We start from the raw sequence: 21,194 nt of genomic DNA, 5'->3' as shown, positions 1-21,194 counted from the left end.
ATGCAACCCTTTATTGTTGATGTGATCGGGTCCCCCGACAGTACCCGCTCCGCACCGCGGCACCTGCAGGAGATCGCATCTACAATATTAGATGTGGCGCCTCGGTATGGCATCGGAACAAAACCGTCTTGAATTCATCCTTGGGAATGGATAATCTTCAAGTTAACAACAGGTGCCCTAGGTGTCAGGTTCTACCAAACTTGCAATCCGTATTATTCAAAAGCATCGCTTGACACGGCATCTATGAGACTCAATTCACTCCTCCCATCTTCTCTCAGATGGATGGCCAAAAACATTGAGAACGTGCTGGCGAAAGCGAGACCTCGGCCGGTGCCCGGGAAGGATCATCAGAGGTGCGGAATTCAAACCGGCGACAGCGCCAGTTTAGGCAGGCTAGCTCACTGATCTGCCGCGCGCGTCGGGTCGCCACTGGGGCAGAGTCCAGGGTTATGCTGGCCAGAATGCAACGGGTTTGACAACCTACCAAAATGGGCTGACAACCCATCCACAGATCCAGCGGGATAGTTTTGCCCATTTCGGGTCAGAAACTGGGGCCGGCTCTGACCATGTTTCGGCCGTTCTCTATTGACCATTGGTCGTGCGTTTTCGGCACTGACCGTTCACTGCTCGAGATTGTCGTAACCAAATTGAGATGGTATTGAAGAAATGACGTACGGTCATCACTATCCGTCGTGTTGTTTAGGTTCAAAGTAACCATGGTTGCCATGGAAGCTGGGCCGAACAACACCTTTTCTGAAAGTGCTCTGCTCAGCCCTGCACTATCGTCATTCCCATTGATCAAATTTGATTTAACAATAGGAAGACGACCAGAGCAAGTCAACCAAAGGCTTTCAGAAAAAATCAATAGGGGAGGAGGGACTGGTATTGGCTGTTCTGACTAGGGTGTCTATTGCACGGACGCGACAACCCGGGGGTTCATGTTAAGAAGGGCGAACACTTCACGCGCCCATTCCAAGAGCTCAATCTTGCGCACTATAACAAGAACTGGCGGCAATATTTAAAGATCGCAACGGCTATCCATCATCATCATATCTTGATATGTCACAATGCAAGCGTATCATCAGATTTGCCGGAAACTCTTGTTTAGTGGCGCCACGCATAGAATGCAGATTGGCCGGGCACTTCGAGAGGACTCTTGATGAATTCGGTCTAGAATAATCAATCTCCAAGATTCCTCGTCATTGAGATAATGGGCACAAAGCGACCTGTCATCGTTCATGGTCGAGAAGCTTCTAGAATTCTCAACCTCATTGTGCTTACGCCCTAAACTTGATCTGGATCCTAGGGCAACTACACTTTCCTTGGCGACAAGGTTCCGCGACCTGAAATACCTCGTGTTGCTACTAGAAAGGAATGTTCCAGTAGAAAGAGAAAGGATTTACGCTGTATGGTTGGACGCCCTCAAGAGTTCATGCATAGTCAATTGCTAGGTTAGCAAACATGTTCAAGTTGAGATGACAGTCAAAGGGCGTCGCTTAAGCAGGCAACAACGTCTTACAACTTCTGTAGGCTTCTCCAGCGGCTGGGTTCGCTCTAGGGGCGGGGAACTGAGACTGTATCGTTAAGATTATCACGCACCAGATGTTTTGGAAGAACAGCTGGCAAGTGTAAGTAACAGTCCCTCAGGATGATCGACGGATACACATAAGTAAGTGAGTTTATCATGGATCCGAGAGTTCGGGAAACAAATGAACAAGGAAGTATTATCATTTAGCAAAGACACAACCTTCCAATCTTCACGACTTTCAGAATCATTGTACAATGTCTTCAACATCAGTTTTATCGAAGACGCTTCAGTCCATCACCAGTACTAAGATTCGCGAGTTGGAGAAGCAACGAACTCAGTACGAAAACCGCAAGGCCAAAATCCTCCAAGAGGCCGAAGAACACATCAACCAGGGCGACCGTATCAGCTGCTTGCTTCGAGGGGTCAAGGAACTTTACGCAAAAGGACGCGACGACAATCCTAGCATCGACAATATCGACAACTTGCTGGCTCAGTCCAAATATGACACGTCAGTGCCTCCGTCAATGTTGCAGTCATCCGAGGACCTGTTGAGGTCTAAGCTTGACGTACAAAGCCATAAGCTTAGCATGGCTCACTTGTACTCCCGACTTGTTACCGAGTGGATCAATCCTGGAAGTCCCATGGAGGATTCCGACGCCGCCAAATTGTCAAAGGAGGACTCCTCTTTCGAGGTCATCGACCAGGAACAAGAGCGTCTTCAGAACCTCCGTAACCAGTTCGAGAAGGTGGTGTTCACACCATTGGAGACTGACGAGTCGGAGATCAATGCATATCTGGCAAGTCTCTTCAAGACGAGGGAGAGTGAAAGGGCGCTTGAGGACGTACGGCAACGGACCGCGCGAGCGAGCGAGGACTTTCTCAAGAGACGGAACCCGTTCACCACTACCACGCTGAAGATGTGCATTGCCAGCCTCCTCCAGCAGGATCTCTTAAGCGATGAGAAACAGGCTATCTTACGCGAGTTCGAGTCCAACAATGTTGTTCTACGGGAGATCGCGGACGTCCTTAACACAAGGTTCGTCGATTTTGAGAACTGGGAGTGGGACGCCGGCGAGGATGGAGTATCGTACGTTCCGCGCCAGCAAGCCAACGGCAAGTACCGCATCTGGATGGACGAAGATGTACTGCAGGCTATCTTCATTCACTGGGTCGGTATCAACAGCTGCGTGAGCTTGAAGCGGACCCTCACAGACCTTGTTTCTCTGGACGGGACCAACCAAGTCTGGAGGTGGCACGCTGAGCCATCCATGACTGAGAGGCAGATTCAGCGGCGAGCCTATTATCTCAGCGAACTTCCCACCCTGGTTCTTGATGAATCCTCGCATTCAGCAACAACGAGATGGCCTAGGGGAGGTACCAGGGGGCGCGGAAGAGGTGGAAGGGGAGCATTCTTCCGGACTACCCAACGTCGACCTGCAATCTCTGATGATACGGTTGCAGGTCTTCGCAGGAAGAATTTCATTGATCACTTTTGCCTCGCCGCCCTGCCGAGCCAGGTAAACACGCTCAACGAGGAGATGTACGACGATGGAAGAATGTCAGAAGAGGAGGACGACGATGATGTTTCCTCGTCTGAATGGGGAAAGGCCAAGAAACCGGTCTTGAACATCAAGCAATTTCTTTTGCGCACGATTGCAACTGAGACGATGCTTCATCAAGCGCTTGATGGCACAGCTGCCGCGTTGCAGTCTGATCTCAAGTGGTTCGGGGCCGGCCTGTCCCACACGTCAATCTTTGCCGTCCTCCGCTTCTTTGGGTTCCCAGAGAACATGCTTGCGTTCTACCGGAAGGTTCTTGAGATGCCGGTGAACCTAGGCTTCATTTCGTCTTCCGAGTCAGAGTCCACATCAAACGCACCGCGCATCAGGCGCAGGGGTATGCCGATGAGTCGATCGCCAGCAAAACTCATCGGCGAGTTGGTCTTGTTCGTGATGGACTTTGCCGTCAACCAAGAGACAGGGCTACAACTATACCGCCTGCATGACGACCTGTGGGTTGCAGGTAGTCCTGCGGACACTGCTAGGGCATGGGCTACCATGCAGCACTTCGCCAAGGTTATGGGGTTGGAGTTCAACATGAAGAAGACTGGCTCGGTGTACTTGACCAATGAAGGAGTTCCTCGAGATGAAGCTCTTGATGAGCAGTTGCCTAAGGGTCCTGTCAGCATCGGCCACCTCGTGCTCGACCCTAAGGCTGGAAAGTGGACCATCGACCAGGCGAACGTCGCGGAGCACGTGAAGCAGCTTCAGAAACAACTTGCCGAGTGTCGAAGCATCCTCGACTGGGTACGCACATGGAACAGCTGCATCGGCCGCTTTTTCGGTCAGGCGTTTGGAGAGCCGGCCTATTGCTTGGGCAAGGAGCACGTTGAGAGCGTCTTACGAACCTACCAGAAGATGCAGCACGACATTTTTGCGCCATATTTAGCTGGCACCGGCGACGAGTCGATTGCCGGCGCGGCGAACAGCCAACTCAGTGCAGTTCACTACATCAAGTCCAAGATCAAGCAGCGTTTTGGTGTCTCGGATGTGTCGGACGCCTTCATCTTCTTTCCCGACCAACTAGGTGGCTTGGGACTCCAAAACCAGTTCATACCATTTCTTAAGGTCCAGAAACACCTGTGTGGAATAGGGGTATCACCAGAAGAGATGATTCAGAGCTTTTTCGATCGAGAACGCAATGACTACGAGGACAAGAAGAGCACATTCATGTCGAACAAGGCCACTGAGGCGCGTGAGCTAGGGGATGAGCCCCTCAGCCGATTCGACGCGCAATTCCTCAGCCCAGAGGACTTGGAGACTTTCTTCACCTACGATGAATTCACCAAAAACAGAAGTACCACGAGCAGTCACTTGAAAGAACTCTACGAGCGTGTTCAGGGGACCCCAGCCGTGCTCGGCCCTAAGGCTGACCGGCAAGTTTATCAGGTATTGGAGGACTTGCCCATTCAATCGGCCAATTTACGGTCTGAGCTGAGATGGGTGGTCCAGATGTATCATCAGGAGGCGAAAGAGCGATTCGATGGTCTTAGGCTCATTGAGGAGCGGTTCTTGCCGCTGGGTGTCGTTGACATGATGAGGCAGAAGGCCGTGAGATGGGGTTTGGTTCTTTAACATACTGTGCACAGAAGTAGTCAATGAGGCATAGATGGCGTAAAATCCGTGTTACAGTATACTGTGATTTGCATCGCGTGCATCGGGCTTTTTGACTGCTAGTCTCACGAATATTTGAACTCGCCTAGCTGAGTATATTCACAAATGTCTTCAATGTTCGCCCTTGACCTCAATATCGACCATCAAATGGACCAATAACTTTGCGAGTCTCGCCTTCGGCTTTTATTAGTAGTGAATGTGGTATTGTGTGGCCCCAAACAACACTAAGCCCACATACGACTAAGATGAGGGAATTGTATGAGTATGCAGTGATTCAGGAGCCTTACTGAACTTGTATATAAGTCACGAGCTATTCTTCAACGAGGAGTTGGACTCCTCATTTTACACCACTACTCAGGTTGAGCAAGTCCCACTACATCGCCCAAGTAGGTACATGTTCTTCTCAAACGCGGAAAGACGCAGTCATTACAAGCGAGAACGAGAATCGACTCCAGCCAAGTCAACGCATTTACGCATACTTGATTCAAGTAAATCGCAACACAACAGATCATGTGCAAGCCAAAGCACATCACAACTCCATACATGGACGGGCCATTGCTTCCGGCGGCAGAAGACCGACATCGGCGACAGCGCCTACGCGCCAGAGGGCCCAGCAATATTCGCCCGCCTAGATCAGTTTGATAGTTTCAACTGCCTTGGAACAAGAGTGCCGGTGAAGAGGGGAGTGGGTGAGAATGGGAGAAGCCCGTAGCAATGGACCTTTCATACTCCGGTATTGGCGATGTTGCGAAGTAAGAGTGATCAATTCGTGGATTGAAATCTTTCAGGTCGCATCTCTCCAATATGGTAGCGGCATCCCCCTTTCAATTAGACACATTCTGAAGTTCATAATAGAAGTCGAAATTGAGCGGCAACTCGCTGACTCCGCTTACTTCATGCCAGTGACATTGCCATTTGCGGGGTGTATCATAGACGTATTTCATCAAGACCGGTGGATCACATGGTTTCCATCACTACAATCGTTCAGGCTAGTAAGTTTGATATATTATTATTGACTTCTGTGCAAGCTTGTAGTCACATTGTCGACCCATTGTTCTAATTACTTCCTTGGGTCCCAATTAGCATCAACATTATCAAGGAGGTTCATAGCCTTGATCACATCGGCCCCCAGAATCTTCTCCAGGCTTACTAGCTTAAAGCTAGCTTCGGTACTGGTACTACCGTCAGGCAGTTGATTGGCATCATCGTGAGTAACGAATAATCCGTGAGGGAAGTCCTTTCCAAGATGTGTCCCGACCGCGGTGATGCCATCGGTATTCGAAACCGCATCAATCTGTCCATCCGACGACTTGGGAATTGTGAAAGTTGTCACATAGTAGTGTGGATCGGCTCGAGTATACACGTTGTAAGAACTGACGCCCTGATTAGACACGAGGATGTATCCTTGATCAGGTTTTACGCCGTAGACGAGGGTAACGCCCTCCACGTCGGCGAAGGTCTGGCCGTCGCCTACAAAGGCAATTTGAATGGCATCATCGTCGGAAGAATCGGGCTCGGCACCATAACGCCACAGGGCAGAGGGCTCTTCGCCGAGGAAGATCCAGCCATTCTCCTCGTCCGTTACACATCCCTCAACCTGGCCGCCTGAACCCCCTGTAAAGTCACGAACGAGAGTGGTCTGGAGAGTACCATTCGAGTTGGACGTCAGCTCGTATTGTAGATAGCGAGCAGACTTTTCGTTGACAAAGAGATATTGCTTGCCGCTGATGGGAGACTTGTACACGCAGGACCCATAGACTTTGTAGTCCTCCGGGACAGGCTGAATGCCGCCGGGGATGTCTTTCAGGGTTCCATTCGAGGTCATCTCGAAAAGACTGCAAATGTGTCAGTGTAAGGTGTTTCAGGCGACTTGAAATACTCAACTCACCAAAGCGTATCGTCGCCACGGCAGGCAGCGAAAGCGAGATCGACAGTCCTGTTCCCAGCCTGGAAGCCATAGATCATATCGACGTTGTTGGGCTCCGCCGCCGGCAGGGTTTGGAGCAGCTTGCCCTTCAGATCGAAAACACCCAAGCCGGCACCCTCAGTGGACTTGGTCGTAGTAATGATGCGGGACTTATCGGCTGATTCCGGCGAGATCCAAATGGCGGGATCATCTCCGTCGCCGCCATTTTGGTCAGTTTCGTAGGAAGCCTCGACTAAGACAGCCGAGCAGAACAGTCCTCCCCATCCATTCTCGCATTTGCACTGTTGCGGCCCGATACACTCGCCATGTCCAGAGCAATCCTTCGTGCACTGGACCTGATCGCACTTGTCGCCGGTGAAGCCAGCGAAACAGCCACATCCTAGGGCATTCTCTTGACAGTAGCCGTTGCTCGAGCAGGCGTCGCAGATCGGAGAACGGTCGCGGGATCCAGTTGCGTTCCGAGGATCATACGCGGTGTTGGCTTCTATCCCGAGATCATCGAGAGCACTATCCAGTGACACCACTCCAAATCCAGCGACGTTGTCTGCTTCGACAGCAAAGCCAAGAGCGCCGCTAGGGTACTTTGAACTTGAGCCCTGATAGATACTGAGGCCCTGGACTTCGATATCCTCGAGGCCATTAAGCTTGATATTGCCGACAAGATCGAATGGGTACTTGTAGACAGCAATGCTACTTTCTTGAGCGACAAACAGGTAGTCAGTGCCGGTGGAATTTGAGACATATGTTGCAATACCAGTCACATCTTCCGCAGCCTCGCCAAGCTTGGTGATTTCTGGGGCAATGGTCGATTCCTTGAGATCGAAGACGTAGATATCCTTGTCATCGTCGGCATTAACGACCATTTTAGCCTGTGATTGTACCACAGCACAGCCGGAGAACTCTGTTGGGACTGGGATGCTTTGAACCTGTTTGAAGTTTCAGTCAGTGAGAAATGAGTTGAGGAGCTGGAACCGGGCTTTCTCACCTCCACCAGTTCAATGGAGTCCTTGGTCGGGCGGACCACATACTGCACTACCACACTCTTACCGAAGAGAAAGACGTAGTCGTTCAGACTGTTGGTTCGCCACGAGCACATGGCTGCCCAGTCTCCAAGCATGGTCACTTGGGCTGACTCGATTTCCTTGAATCCTGGCATCTCGTAGACGCGAATTATGGAGTCCGGCATCGCAATAGTAACCGCATAGTCTTTCCCCGTGACATTGTAGACTGTCGTGATGATCTTTGTTCGGCCAGTGATCATGGACTTGACCTCGGACAGTGGCGAATCGCTGTTCAGATCCCACGCGTGAAAGCCTCCCGTCGCAGCACCTCCATCGTTTCCTAGCAGTAGAGGCTTCTCTTTGGAGTAGAACATGTTTGTCCAATCGGCTTCGAGTTCGCCACCAGTCAGGGCTGTGATATTGGCCTCGACGTCGGCGGCCGTGGCTAGCCAGGGATGCATCGCGACCGCGGCTATTGCCGCGGCGCATGCGAGATATCTGAGGCCCATGGCGGTTTGGTCAAGTCGATAGAGGTCTGCCTGACATGGCAAGACGTGCAAACTGAAGGCTCGCCTTGTGAGGAGGAACAGTCCATTTATCATGTCGTCTCATTGCCTGCCCCCTCCAAGCGGGCGGGCAGCGGAGGAGCGGGTAGCCCCACGCCTACAGGGCCGGGATGGCAATGCAAGTTCAGCCCCTCCAGGTCCCCTTCAGGGATGAGAGACTAGGCTGCGACCTTTCACCGAATCTGCTTTCAGTTTGGCAATTTGATGGACGATGTCTGCGTCAATACTGTGGGTGGTGGAACACTGATGGTTCCCTTCGGGTGAAACGCGTGCATGAAAGGGGAAAAACAATTGGTGGACGCGATGGGACGAAGAATATTGGAGCTTCCACTTTTGGAGTCGTCCGTCTTGGCATTGGAACACCATTAATCCAAGGTGAAGTCACAGGTCCGAACGAGGAGCTGGTTGAGAGAAACTCGACTTTTGATTCTGTCAGAAAAGTTATCCCAATACCCGCTATACTTTAATTGTACGGTGACATCGGGGGGAATTTCCGAGGCCGACAATCGGTTTCCGCTTTCTGTCCTTCGCAACTTCACAATTGGCTCGTGTTCAAGGCTGGGCCGATTTAACGCGCTCGGGTCTCGTCACGGGCTTCAGACGCCAAGTTCCAACTTGTCATCATTTGTTTTGACTTCTCGATTTATGTGAAATGTGACTGGACGCAGCTTGGCCAAATCAACCATCGTCTCATGTCTCGGGCAAATGACGATGAACTTCGAGAGCGCATGCAAGTAGGATGGATTTGCCGCGGTTTCTTTCACCTTATCAGATGAGCACCGACAGCGTGCGTTTTCTTGCGGCTTGTGATTGGGAAGTACTAATAGTCCGTTTCTTGAACTTTTCTGACTTGCGCTCCCTTGTCCTTCCCAGACACGAAAGTCGACTGAAAAGTCGTCGACATTATATAATCGTTACCAATATAAAGTAGCATCAATGCGGGTAATTCAATGCTTCTAATAGTGGCCAAAATAAGACAGACAAGACGGTATCTTCACACAAATCGCAGAACAGGGAGATCGGGTTAGAGTAAACATCATTCAATACCCTAACGAGCTACTCGAGGTTCGAAATGCAGTACATTGAAGGAGAGTAAGTAAGAAGATCCATCAAGGTAAATGCCGCAAGCCTTGACAGCGGCGTCGCCGAAGAGTTATATCTTCCAAGTATATATCTCAAAGGCGTGAATCCCCATGTAAGAGCATCAGCCAACAGTAGCTCCAGTTACGATCAGAATAGTATGTCTTACCTAAAGGATATACCCGACCAAAGGCTACATCACGTCGTATCTCATAGCCCCCTTCGAGACATCTTTCTCCCCGGCATGACTTTTAGGCACTAAATCCTCTCCTAGATTTCGGAGGCCTGGGTTAGATTAAATCAAGCAGACTAAATCAAAATTAGGCATCTACCTCACCTAGCTTCTCTAGTAGGATGATCACCACGGCATGAGCCAGAAATCTCCAGCAAAAGTATCTTCAGTACATATCAGCTGGACATGTTTGGAAGAAAAATTGAAGTATGGATGAAATGGTATTTGCGCGCTCAATCCCATTGAGATTGTATGTTCAATGCATCTAAAGGTATTTGAAGTTCTATCATACAAAGAAATTGTAACAGGTAGCTCTCGAAGTCCTGCGTCAGGCCCGTCGACTAAAGTGCCTTACGAAGGGGGAGCAGCAGTGCCGGAAGGAGGGCTGCCGCTCATGGTGCCGTTGCCACCGGGGCCGCCGGAGCCACCGCCACCGCCAACAGTGGCACCAGTGGAGTGGCCACCATCCTCATCAAGGTAGCCGGCAATGTTGTAGTAGTCGTCATCGGTGTAGTCAGCGGAAGCATTGACACCAATCTGGATCCAGGCGAAGAGACCGTCCTGGAGGTCATCGCTCAGGTAGACGAACTGAGGGAAGGGGTCGTAGGAGGCATCGGCCTGGAGGATGGACCACATGTCGTCGGCGTTGGAGGTGACGTCCTGCGTGTTGGTGTTGTAGGGGTAGAGCTCCTCGACGGCGGAGCGAATGGACTCGGGCCAGAAGACCTGGCCGATGTGGCTGACGGGGGCATTCCAGACGGAGATAGTGCCGTTGGGCATCAGAGTCGCGTTGGTGTGCGAGAGCAAGTGGGTGTGGGTGGCGCGACCTTGGTAGTGGCCAGGGAAGATGGTCTCGAACTGGGCGACACCGTCGGCATCAGTGAGCTGAATGCCGCGTAGGAACGTGCTGTTCATGCCGTCGGCGGCGTAGTTGCCGTTGGTGGAGATGCCGGAGTAGATACCGGTGGCGTTGCAGTTCCAGATGTCGACGGCGACCTGGGGAATGGGGTCGCAGGTAGCGACGTCGACATACTGAACCTCGAGGAAGACGGGGACACCATCGCACCACTTTTGCTCAATGACGTTGGAGCGCATGTTTTCGCCGACGATGTAGTAGGGGCCGTCGGTAATCTCGGGAGCCAAGACGCAGGAAGTGTTGGCGCTGAATACATCCTCGAGGGGGGTGAAGATGCCGTTGTTGCTAGAGCCGGTCATGTTGTGATTGACTTCCTCCCAGGCGGTGAGCGCGTCCGCATCACGACGGTACTTGCGGGCAGCTATGGAAACGTCAGTAAATATTCGCAGAAGTCTCAGACAGATAGGTACTTACGGGTCTTGAGGCCCTTGGCGGCGCGGATGTCCTTGACCTTCTGGGCACGGCGCTCAACGGCGCGCTTCTTCATGGCCTGAGCACCAGCAGTGTTGGAGCAGGCGTTCAGGGAGCGCTGGCCGACGGCGGCGACGTTGTCACGGAGCTGGATGTTGCGCTTCATGTGCTCATGGCTGTGGTGCTCGCCGGGGTGAGCAGAGACGCAGCCGGCGAGGGCGAGGCCGGCGGCCGAAAGGGCGGAGATGCGAACCATTGTTGATGCTGTTGTAATGAGACCAAATTTATAGCGAATGTTGAAAACGATTGTAGATCTTTTGTTGTAGAAGCGACTGCTGTTGCTGCGATGGTTGCGGCTGATGGTTCTTTCGAAATCCCAGATGTCAGGCGCTGGGACCAGTCTTTATACAAATCGATCTGCGTTCTACATCTCCGCCATCTTCCATTATCAACGCGTTCATCTCTACGTGATGTGGACAGTCGATGGAGACTTCGCTCTCGTCCGATCCCCCTACATGGGGGAGCCCTCGTCACCTCCCGTCCCGCCCTGCTATTTTCGACTCTTCCATCGAGCGTCTGCGGTCCATCGTCTGAACATCCGTCCAACCAGGACCGCGCAAAAGGTCATACGCTACCCGTTGCCGTCGTGGCGCGCAGGGATTCCGTACTTCTGAGCCTCATATACACGACTTCGTTCCCCGCTGAGGGCGCATTCTCAACTTTTCGAGTCAATGCGTCTCCACGCCAGTGCCTGTCCTTAAGTGTCCCTGACGTCCTTAACTCAGCCTCAGAGCACACGCCAAGCGGTTAAGAAATGCTTGGAGAAGCTTGAGATGGAAAGAAGGTGGTTCTAGAGCGGAACCCGGGGTCGATCCGGAGTGGGGACTGGTCCCGGGGGCGACCTTCGGGCCTCCCACATTCCGTTTCGTCGTTGGGGATCCCGACGTTGGCGGGAAGACTGCCTGAGTTTGGTTCCTTGACATTTTGGGCCTTCTCAGGTAAAAGTTCCCAGGGGCACCGGATGACGAGGCCACTCTCCACTTGGCGGGTGGCGCCGCTGCGCGTTTGCGCAAGCTTCAATGAGATTGGACTAAATTCCGCTGACTTGAACAAAACATGCTTGACGGAGCTCGGGAGACAGTGGGCTTCAGCGGAGAGACCATGTCAAGCTTGTTTATTTCCCTGGGCCACATCGGTCTGTGGGAGAGCTTTGGAAAGGGGCGGAGAACGCTCTCGCGGGCCCCGAATTTTCATCCCTTTTTGTCTTCTATGCATCAGTCAACGCGGAACAGTTGCGGACTAGATGGGAGCTGTGAGAAAGAGATTGGAGAGGCAACTCCTACTCAAGATATTGATATCCAGCTCAATTGACTTTTGACTTTGAGCTATCTTCGTCATTGAGCAGACGAGCTGAGCGTGCATGCGTGGTGTGGAGCAGAAAATCTCCCATACTGAAAGAGAGTGTCGGAACTTTTAGGCCTTGCGTAACTTTATTCAGGGGGGTTCATCTTGTCTCAACGTCCCGCGGCTCAGCCTATGTAAACCAAACAAACATGAATCGTCCAGCGAAGATGCCCTACTGCAGTCTATCTGCCTCCCTGTGCCCGGATTCACCGGCACAGCGATACTTTGTCCGGGGTCCCTAATTCTCTATTTCTAGGACGAGACGAAATGGACCTATCTGGGCGCAGCCAATCAATCTGAAATGCCGTCATTGGCTGTCGGGCTAGTTGTGACCCTCAACCGCAATGAAGGTCTGGAGGGGGGAAGGGGTGTTCGGAGTCGTCATTTGACGCGTGTCAGTCATGACTTGTCTAATTCCGGGTAAGGGCGCCCTCTATCATTTCGTAATGCGACGCCGCAACGGTTCTCAACAGCACATTGATCTGAAGTCGGTCTCCAGCTAAGCACATGCACCGTTGAGACTAAACCTTTTCAGTCACGTCTGGAAACATTCTCCGGACAAGTCAGAGAGGACTGGCCCTTGACCGAGGTTCTGTCCAGAGTCCAGACTCCAGTGAGGAAGATGGAACGAAACTTGCGCACAGCCAATTTGCATTTTCATTTGGATCGACACGTTGAATGACCAATATGGTTACTTTTGACAATTTCACCCTCAAAGTGACAAAACCTGAGTTTGTAAATTTCACCGGTCACAGCTCTCCATTCAAGCACCACTGCTTAAGATACATTCTCAAAAACAACATCGTTGGTCATTCCATACGTTTTCCAAGTGGCCATTACAAGCGCAGACGTATTTGGCCCCTTAATCCTTTAACCAAGAAGATTCCGTCTCCGTGTGCGGGCAGATTTGGCTGACCTATGGATATGCATCACCCGGAACGAAGAGTTGACCATCCCAAACAACCCCCATCCACATTGACATAATGTCAACCCTATTTGAACGATCTTTCACTGAGGGTTCATTCAAAGGCATCATTCCTACTTCCGAGCATCGACTCATAGGAAAGCAAGGCCGATACCTTGTGCAGCATCTGCGAAAGATCTCTCAGGTTCTACCTTGAAACGCCAGGGCTCCCAAAAAAGGATGATTGATGTATCCTACCCCTTTTTCCAACAATTCGACATTACACAATCTTGTAGGCAATAGCATCGGAATCAAGCGTCAATGTCAAGGCGACGTGAACCATCCGCACAAGACTGCAGCCAAGCGGCAGCAACCTATCTCGACACAGGCACATCGGCGCCAGACGCGTCGAGGAGAGTTGACACGATGCCTCGTGCACATCTCTAGTTCATCCCATTGTCGAGGCAGGGCACGACGATGGCAGGCTGATTGGAGATACCGACATGGAACGAGGAGGTTACTGAACCCTCCAATATGGCACCGAGTGCTATCCGTGTCCTCGGACAGGCCGAGAATATGTGTTCCTGGGCCAAAGGAGTCCAAATGATGCTAGACAATGATTATCACTGGTTTATCATCATGTGCATGTTCACACGTAGTCCTAGATTTCATTCCAAATCTCCATATCATTATAGGTCGTTGATCATGAATATGTCGTCGGCCGATAGTAAGTACTCAGTTGGGCATGAGGCTGTCCGCAAACATTGAGCGTTTGGGGAGCTGTTCACATTACGCACGCATGTCCCTTCGCTTAGGGCGGCAGTCTCAGCATTGACCGAAGGGACGACGGCTTCGACAAATTCTCAATCGCATGAAAGTTAAGAAACTCCAGCTACACAAAGTGCTCTTCAAGTTTTGTTTGAGATCTTCGGGAGGTGAATCTATGCCATGAGCGTGATATCAAAGCATACATGTGTCAAAGTAGCCTGAACGTACTCCATCTCGATTGAATTTGGCTTTGCCGAGAATCGGGCATGTGCTATTAGTTTTCTAGGGTGCAATATCCTCTAAGAACCCGGTACTTAGGTTAGAGCCAAAGTGATTCAGGAGGTTCATTTGAAGATTTTACTCGACAAATCCACATGATGCTCCCCGAATTTGTCACGATGTTGCCAGATACTTTCGATATCACTCATCTAGGCACAATTATAAGCAATGTTTCTCGGAAAGTATCTCAATACATAGTTTGGAAACATTCCATGCGGAATCACATCCTTCTCGGCCACTTGAGATTGACGTATACGAAAGAGTCTACTCCGGTACAGTTTTCAGGTCTCGAATTGCATCATCTTGATACAAGTGTTCATTGACGCGGACCTAGACTTCCACTCTCTTGCCTGGTTGAGCGTAGATGTCATCAATCAGACAAAAACTATCCTCCAGACATAATTCACCTATAGGCTATACGGCAGTTCGCGATCCCTTCTATATTGAGTACCTTAGCTCGAAGAGTCCTATGTCAATTTCTCAAGCATGTCCCCGTGACTTACTTTCACAACTTTCCGGCAAACATCAAATTGCAAGGCTTCCAGTTTCCTGATGGTTTTGCACAAGGTTTATCAGTCCAACCTTGCATGTAGTTTCTCACTCATCAACACCATCATGTGCTGATCGCACTGGAGGGCGGAACATTCAAGATGGGACGTCCCTTCGAGATCTACATGATTGCATGGGTTCATGCTGGGGTAGCAAAGACGACACTGGCACCAAGATTTTAGTTTGGCTCAAGTGACGAGCACAATCCATGAGTAACGATATGCAATTGATTTCATTTCCAAACGCCTGCCCGTAACTACACGCAAGCGCATGACGCCGAATCGATCTCTCGAAGAAACCATCTTATAAGACTGCCAACTAGTGTCTATACAAGCCTCGACACGCATGACATTCAAACCTTTTCTCTGGGGGTGAGATAAACATTAACAGGGCCCTTTTCCCAAAGAAGATAGACTTGGCTCTTGTCGTCCCAGCCTCCACTTTCCTCCGATAGCTTCATGTCGAAGTTCCAGATCATTCTCGCAAGAATGAGACGCATTTCCGCGTAAGCCAAGCTATGAGACGCAGCAGATTAGCACCCGACGATTCAACACGTTATCGAAGGCGGAGGATAATGCAACTTACTTTCTGCCAATGCAGTTTCTAGGGCCGACCGAGAACGGTTGGAACGCTTCCTTCTTGTCGCCAGAGAAGCGAGCATCATCGAGCCAACGTTCGGGAATAAAGGAGTCAGGAAGGGTGAAGTTCTCCGGGCTGTGGAAGGCAGGCCAGTGCCAGACCTGGACCAGCGTCTGTGTATCACCACCTTGTCAGCATGACGTTCTTACCCCCTCTCAACGCTTAGAAAAAATAGAAAGTAAACTTACCCCGCTTGGCACGTATTGACCCAAGAATACGCCGCCATCGTCGGTAACTCTGCGGACGATTCCTGTAGGGACGGGAGGGTACATTCGAAGACCTTCGTTCATGACCGCCTGCATGTACTGGAGCTGCTGCGCGCTGACCATCTCGATCTCTTCCTCGGAGGAGAAGGCTGTTCGAACCTCGTGGGTGAGCTTGTCAAGAGCCTGGCGGTTTGTGCAGAGGTAGTAGGTAATTGCCGACAGAGCTGTTGCGGTAGTTTCCGAGCCGGCGATGATCAGGACCGAGGAATTCGATTTGAGTTCTTCAAAGGTGAGTTTCTGGTGTACCCAATGTTAGAATGTGTAGGCAACTTTGCGGCTAGTAGGTTCGAATTACCTGTGGCCCCTTTGTGCGCAGCATAGAGTCCATAAAGTCTGGTCGGTCAGTCTCCATGGCAAGTCTCTTGGAAACCTTCTCCTTAGTGAGTGCAATGTGCTGATCTCGCTTATTGCGGAGGTCGGCCGGGATAAGATGTATCAAGAGCTTTTCGATCGGCGGGAATCGTCGCATGCAGTTCTTGAAAGAGTTGCCCTTGATCCCGTCAAAGATGAGCTTCACCCAGGGATGGTAACCAGAGTCATCCAAGCAGTGAAATGGCTCGCCAAAAGCCAAGTCCCCGATGACATCAAAAGTCGTCCAGTTGTACCACGCGACCATGTTCAGAGCCTCGGCACCGCCAGCGCACTTTTCATGAAGTCGCTGGAAGAGAAGGTCCACGTACTTCTTGACAATGGGTTCCTGCTCCAGCATAGACTGCGCGGAGAAGCCATGCGACAGGGCCCGTCGGAACCGCGAGTGATCTTCGCGGTTGGCGCCGATGATGCCATGCCTGCTATCCTGGGTCGCGACGGGATCTCGTCCGTGGTCGCCGGTGCCGTTCTTGAGGTGTCCGTGGAGATCCTTCCAGGCGTCGGGGGAGTTGTATGCGAGCTCGTTGGGAGCGACGCGGACGATGGGTCCGTATTCCTGGTGCAGCGCCAAGATCTTGCGGTGGACCTGGCCAGAGAGGGTGGCGCGAGTGAAGGGGATGCGCGAGGCTGCCCAGAGCTTTGGTCCGGGATATACGCGAAGGGGGTGGAAGAAGACGTTGTAGATGATGGTCCCGAAAAGGTAAGCGACGCCCTAGATGAGTGGTCAGATGCGGTCAGCGTCGAGGGCTACAGTGAAATCTAATTGGTCACTAGATTTGAAGGATTGCAAGTCATCACGTACCAGAGTAATAACTAAAGCAAAGGCTGAACAGAGGGTACGGATATTGAGGATTTGGGCTGTGAAGCCAGTACTGTGGTCCGACATGTTGAGTAGCGTGGGTTCCCCGCGAAACCTGAAACTGTCAAGATGGTTACAGACGGGATGAACTTGATAGGTGGCAGCTCATCAATCCTATCTTCAAGTCTGGCACCAAGGCACTTTTTATCAACTCATGGTTGATTTAGGCGACGGAATTCGGTCCAAACCTTGAAAGCCGAACGCCCTGTGAAACGACGATCTCTCGTAGGACTACTGCGGCATACCGTTACATACTTGTGGAGAATCTGGAGATAAACCTAAGCTTCCGCCGAGTGTAGCGGCGGGCGAGCGTCACCGTGGGTCGGATGGTCTCCGTGCTTTGCACATTTCATGCATAACTCGCCCGGCTTGGCCCGACTCCGGTGTACGTCGCCCCCCACTCGTGATCTAGATCCCGGCACTTGCTACCCGTCCAGGGCTCGGCAGTTAACGGTTTGTTTGCTCTGGTGCTGTACGGAGTACTCCTTAGCGCTCGGGTCTGGTGCGGGAATGACAGAGCGAATGTGTAACCAACTCCACGAATGTCCGCCAATGTCCGCGATGTTATTCCTTGTGTACAATTTACGTCAAGCATCAACTGGCTTTTGCTGATTGGTGCTTGCACACCCAGTGTTGTGTGAGGGTGTGAACTGGCATCTGGGGAAGCTTCGTGATCGACGGCTATGCCGCCCTTAGACTCTGACTAGAGAACTCAGTTCCTCTACTCTGACCCCGAGCGGGCAATGGTAAAAACACCTGAGAAGCACAGGACAGCTACCAAAACCACTAGAAGCTTAAGTCTACTCTCCGGGGCCCGTCGCAGTCCGTCGACATAAAAAACCTTGCCGCTATTTGTTAGTTCATTCGGCTCACAGGGTTCTTTTAGAGACCGCTTCGCTCTGTCTGGGTTTATTCAATTTAGATGTTGTACGTATGAGCCTTGCGTAACAAACGCAGCCAGGCGTTGCAACTTCCTGTGTAGACCTCTCGATTTGGCCTGTTATGCATGTGCATCGCTTCATCCCTCGTATGAGCATAGTGGGTCCGCATTCTATGCATCTGCAAGCTCCTTGACATTTCATCCCATGACGTTTTCTTGACAGATTTAGAGCTGCGACTGCTGGTATCCAGACGGTCATAATTCCGCGTCGGATTTCGAGATAGTCAACACCCGCATGGTCCCGCACCGGCTTTGGCGTTGCAGGTCAGAGCGCCATGAGGAGAATTGACACTGAACCCATACAGCCTGTTGTGCAGCAACAAACTGCACTCTCTGTCCCACTAACTGACCGCTCATATCGGTTCCTTTTCGGCTTTCAGCCGCCGATTTGAATGCGAATCACGTGCAGGCTTTTCAAAACTCAATATTATAGCCACTTTGGTATACTATACAGCATGTGGTAATCCTCACAGAAGCTACATGAACCCTGATCTTCTGGCTTCTTTGAAGAATCTTGGGTCTTCATTGCACTGTCGAAGACTCTTCTATGCATTGTGCCCTGGACTATAATTTAAAATATGATTGACGGAATAGTTTGACCAACATTACTACTTGTTCGACAGTTGGCTTGCCAACACAACGAGATAATGATTCGCAGCGACAGAATTCCGAGTTGTAGTCGTAATACGGAGTAGTCCTCATTATTGTGCCACCTCAAAACTGAGTAGATTGAATAATGAAGCGGGGGGAAGTAGGTCTAGCCAAGGGTACCCCGGACCTAGACCGATCCGCCCCGGACACAGGCCGGCCCCACAGCGGGATTTAGCTTCGATGCCTCAGGCTGCAACTGGGCGATTGGCCGAACCCCTCGGCGGGGCAAGACCCTTGGACTGGCGGTGGTGCATTGGAACTTTCGAAGCTTTGGTCCGAAATCTCAGCTCACTGAACGCCACTCTACTCCTACTTCTTCGTCCGACGACAAACGCCTCATCACGATTGTAACATCTCAACAATGGCGAAATCAAAGGCCGCGAAGAAGCGCAAGCAAAACGCGCAGGAGGAGCTTCCGCGAAAAGCTCCCAAGACCGCAGCGACAACAGTTACGCCACCTGACAGCGACGACAATACCGCCTCAAACCTCGAGCCCAAGAGCCTCCAGACGGTCATATCGGACGAGGAACTCGACATCGCCATTGACACGTTAAATACCCTCGCTAAATACCCGAATCTTATCAAATCGAAGCAATGCCGAGACCTTCGCGTTGCCGTCTATGACTTCCGTCAGAATTGCGCAAGTGGTGTCAACAATGCCCGTGTGTAGACCCCATATCACACGATGTCGCTATCTGCCAGGAACTGACAATTGATTGCTTCAGCCGGTACAAATCTTGGACTTACGGCACGAATCACCGGCGCGCTCACCGACGAGAAATACGATGATGCCAGAATACTGCTATCCGAAATGAGAATCCGTGGCCAGGAACCGAAGCTAGGAGCACTGTGTCGCTGGGTGCGAGACCTAGACGTCATTAGCGGCCTATCCACATTGCCTGAAGGGGAGGGAGACGGCGTCACCCTACAGAGAACTGAGAGGGACGAGCAGCGACTCTTGGTTCTTGATGCCGTCTTACGAGCTTGTGGGCACTTCGACAGCAATCCCAAGGCCATGCCTTTGCCGCTCTCTTCTACACCCGGAATCGCCCTGCAGAACACCTGGGATCTCCGTCCCACCACGCCATCCCTTCAGGTATACGCCTCTGTACTTGACAAGACCATCTTTGAATCAGCGCCGGCGAATTTGGCAGCGTCTCTTCGCGTCATCGAACGAACCCCCGGCCCGCTTCGGAAGCCACCCAACCACCACGACGCACTCCTTTACACGACCGCCCCGAACACGATACCCCTCGTCGACAAACGGCCACCAGTAACAGCACACGCACACCCTGTCGTGCCAGGGCTCAGCCTCCTGAAAGACGTTCTCTCCGTAGACGAATGCAAAGCAATTATAGCCGCCGGCGAAACTGTCAACTTCCTCCCCGATGCCCCTCTTCGTGAGGATGGGGACATTAGCATTCTTGCGCACAACTTCTACTGGGTCGTTGATACAGCCTTCCACGATGCGCTTTGGTCCAGAGTCTCGTCCTTTGTTCCCCAGTCAGTCGACAGACGAAAGGTGCGCGGCCTCAACCGGCGGTTCCGCGTGTACCGCTACGTCCCCGGAGCCGAGTACCGCGCGCACATTGACGGTGCCTGGCCGCCTTCTGGTATTCTTCCAGACGACACATATGTCTACGATGCATCGCCCGAAGACAAGAAGCAGAGCTCCCTGTTCACGTTCCTAATCTACTTGAACGACGAATTTGAGGGCGGCGAAACTACTTACTTCCTTCCAGCGGCGCGGGAAGGCACGCTAAATGCGTACCCGGTGCGACCGGTCATGGGCGGAGTTGCCGTCTTCCCGCATGGAGATGCAAAGGGTGCACCTCTTCACGAGGGTACTGGTGTAAGAAAGGGTGCCAAGTACGTGATTAGGACGGAAGTCGAGTACGACGTTAAGCCAACGGAGGCATGATGAAGTACACGTCCATCAGAATGACAGCTGATTACACACGGCATTTGGAACTTCGGATGCGGGCTCTCGACCGAAATATTTGGGGCAAGTCTGAGCCTTTGCTATCAAATCAATCCCAAAAGTCGGTAGTGGGCTCGAGCCTATGTCTCGTGGTGAATTGACTACGATTCTCTGCTAAGCCGCTGTGACACTGGTAACTTAAGGTGCCGTGAGTCCAACCAGGATGCTACTCATCTCCGTACTGGCTTAAGGGCGTCTGTGGGGCTGGCCTGCACCACACCAGCGGCATCTAAGTTGAGCTTCCACTTTCGCATCAACAAGCAGAAACCTAGAGATGCCTTATGGCATTGTCGTCCAGTGCCTAGCTAAAGGCTCTCCGATGCCGCACAGCTGGCACGTCTGGTAGACTCGGGATCAGGATGCAGGGCCACATTCACCGCCTGTGCTATTGCGGACAGCCTCTTCGACCTCAGTCTCTGAGCTAGCCGGGAGATCGGCAGGGTCTCGAAGTCAGCTAGACACAGCACTAGCTTGGCGATATTGTTCTTCCCCGCAGACAGTCCGACGGGCAAGCGTAAAAGAGGAGGTGATGGTCAAAGGGCATAAGAACAGACATTAAGATCGGCCTGACTTCTACGCTTAGGGCCAGCCTGGTCGCAGTCTGGTATGGGCGCGGCTGGATACAAAGGACAGGCGCAGAGGATACACATGGCCAAAGACGGGATTTGAAGATACTGAGGCTCGTCTATAAATACACTTCGATTAGATACTTAGTCGAGGTCTTCAGTAATCCACCAAATACACATTCCGC

General features: G+C 51.7%; 6 protein-coding genes across 6 annotated transcripts; 3 read left to right on the top strand and 3 right to left on the bottom strand.

Moving 5' to 3' along the window:
* Positions 1–1,782: 1,782 nt before the first annotated feature.
* On the top strand, positions 1,783–4,662 carry CABS01_02307 (uncharacterized protein; the record flags this gene model as incomplete). The annotated part of the gene is made up of 1 exon (XM_060535685.1): positions 1,783–4,662. The coding sequence occupies one exon, from the start codon at positions 1,783–1,785 to the stop codon at positions 4,660–4,662; it is 2,880 nt and encodes a 959-aa protein (XP_060395990.1).
* A 1,099-nt stretch (positions 4,663–5,761) lies between these two features.
* CABS01_02306 (phytase) lies at positions 5,762–8,231 on the bottom strand (the record flags this gene model as incomplete). Its single annotated transcript, XM_060535684.1, has 3 exons — positions 5,762–6,536; positions 6,590–7,554; positions 7,614–8,231. 3 exons carry the CDS (start codon positions 8,229–8,231, stop codon positions 5,762–5,764), a joined length of 2,358 nt encoding a protein of 785 aa, XP_060395989.1.
* A 1,627-nt stretch (positions 8,232–9,858) lies between these two features.
* On the bottom strand, positions 9,859–11,090 carry CABS01_02305 (uncharacterized protein; the record flags this gene model as incomplete). Its single annotated transcript, XM_060535683.1, has 2 exons — positions 9,859–10,784; positions 10,838–11,090. 2 exons carry the CDS (start codon positions 11,088–11,090, stop codon positions 9,859–9,861), a joined length of 1,179 nt encoding a protein of 392 aa, XP_060395988.1.
* Positions 11,091–11,855: 765 nt separating this feature from the next.
* Positions 11,856–12,137, top strand: CABS01_02304 (uncharacterized protein; the record flags this gene model as incomplete). Its single annotated transcript, XM_060535682.1, has 1 exon — positions 11,856–12,137. One exon carries the CDS (start codon positions 11,856–11,858, stop codon positions 12,135–12,137), a length of 282 nt encoding a protein of 93 aa, XP_060395987.1.
* Positions 12,138–15,090: 2,953 nt separating this feature from the next.
* On the bottom strand, positions 15,091–16,898 carry CABS01_02303 (cytochrome P450; the record flags this gene model as incomplete). The annotated part of the gene is made up of 5 exons (XM_060535681.1): positions 15,091–15,253; positions 15,324–15,490; positions 15,566–15,880; positions 15,939–16,724; positions 16,815–16,898. The coding sequence occupies 5 exons, from the start codon at positions 16,896–16,898 to the stop codon at positions 15,091–15,093; spliced, it is 1,515 nt and encodes a 504-aa protein (XP_060395986.1).
* Positions 16,899–18,823: 1,925 nt separating this feature from the next.
* On the top strand, positions 18,824–20,383 carry CABS01_02302 (prolyl 4-hydroxylase; the record flags this gene model as incomplete). The annotated part of the gene is made up of 2 exons (XM_060535680.1): positions 18,824–19,124; positions 19,188–20,383. 2 exons carry the CDS (start codon positions 18,824–18,826, stop codon positions 20,381–20,383), a joined length of 1,497 nt encoding a protein of 498 aa, XP_060395985.1.
* Positions 20,384–21,194: the final 811 nt, after the last annotated feature.

Source organism: Colletotrichum abscissum, assembly GCF_030869225.1.
Source record: "Colletotrichum abscissum strain IMI 504890 chromosome Unknown Scaffold_4.1, whole genome shotgun sequence".
Classification (NCBI taxonomy): Eukaryota; Fungi; Ascomycota; class Sordariomycetes; order Glomerellales; family Glomerellaceae; genus Colletotrichum; species Colletotrichum abscissum.
The sequence above is the reverse complement of the archived record's forward strand: the minus strand, read 5'-3'. Positions and strand labels throughout refer to the sequence as shown.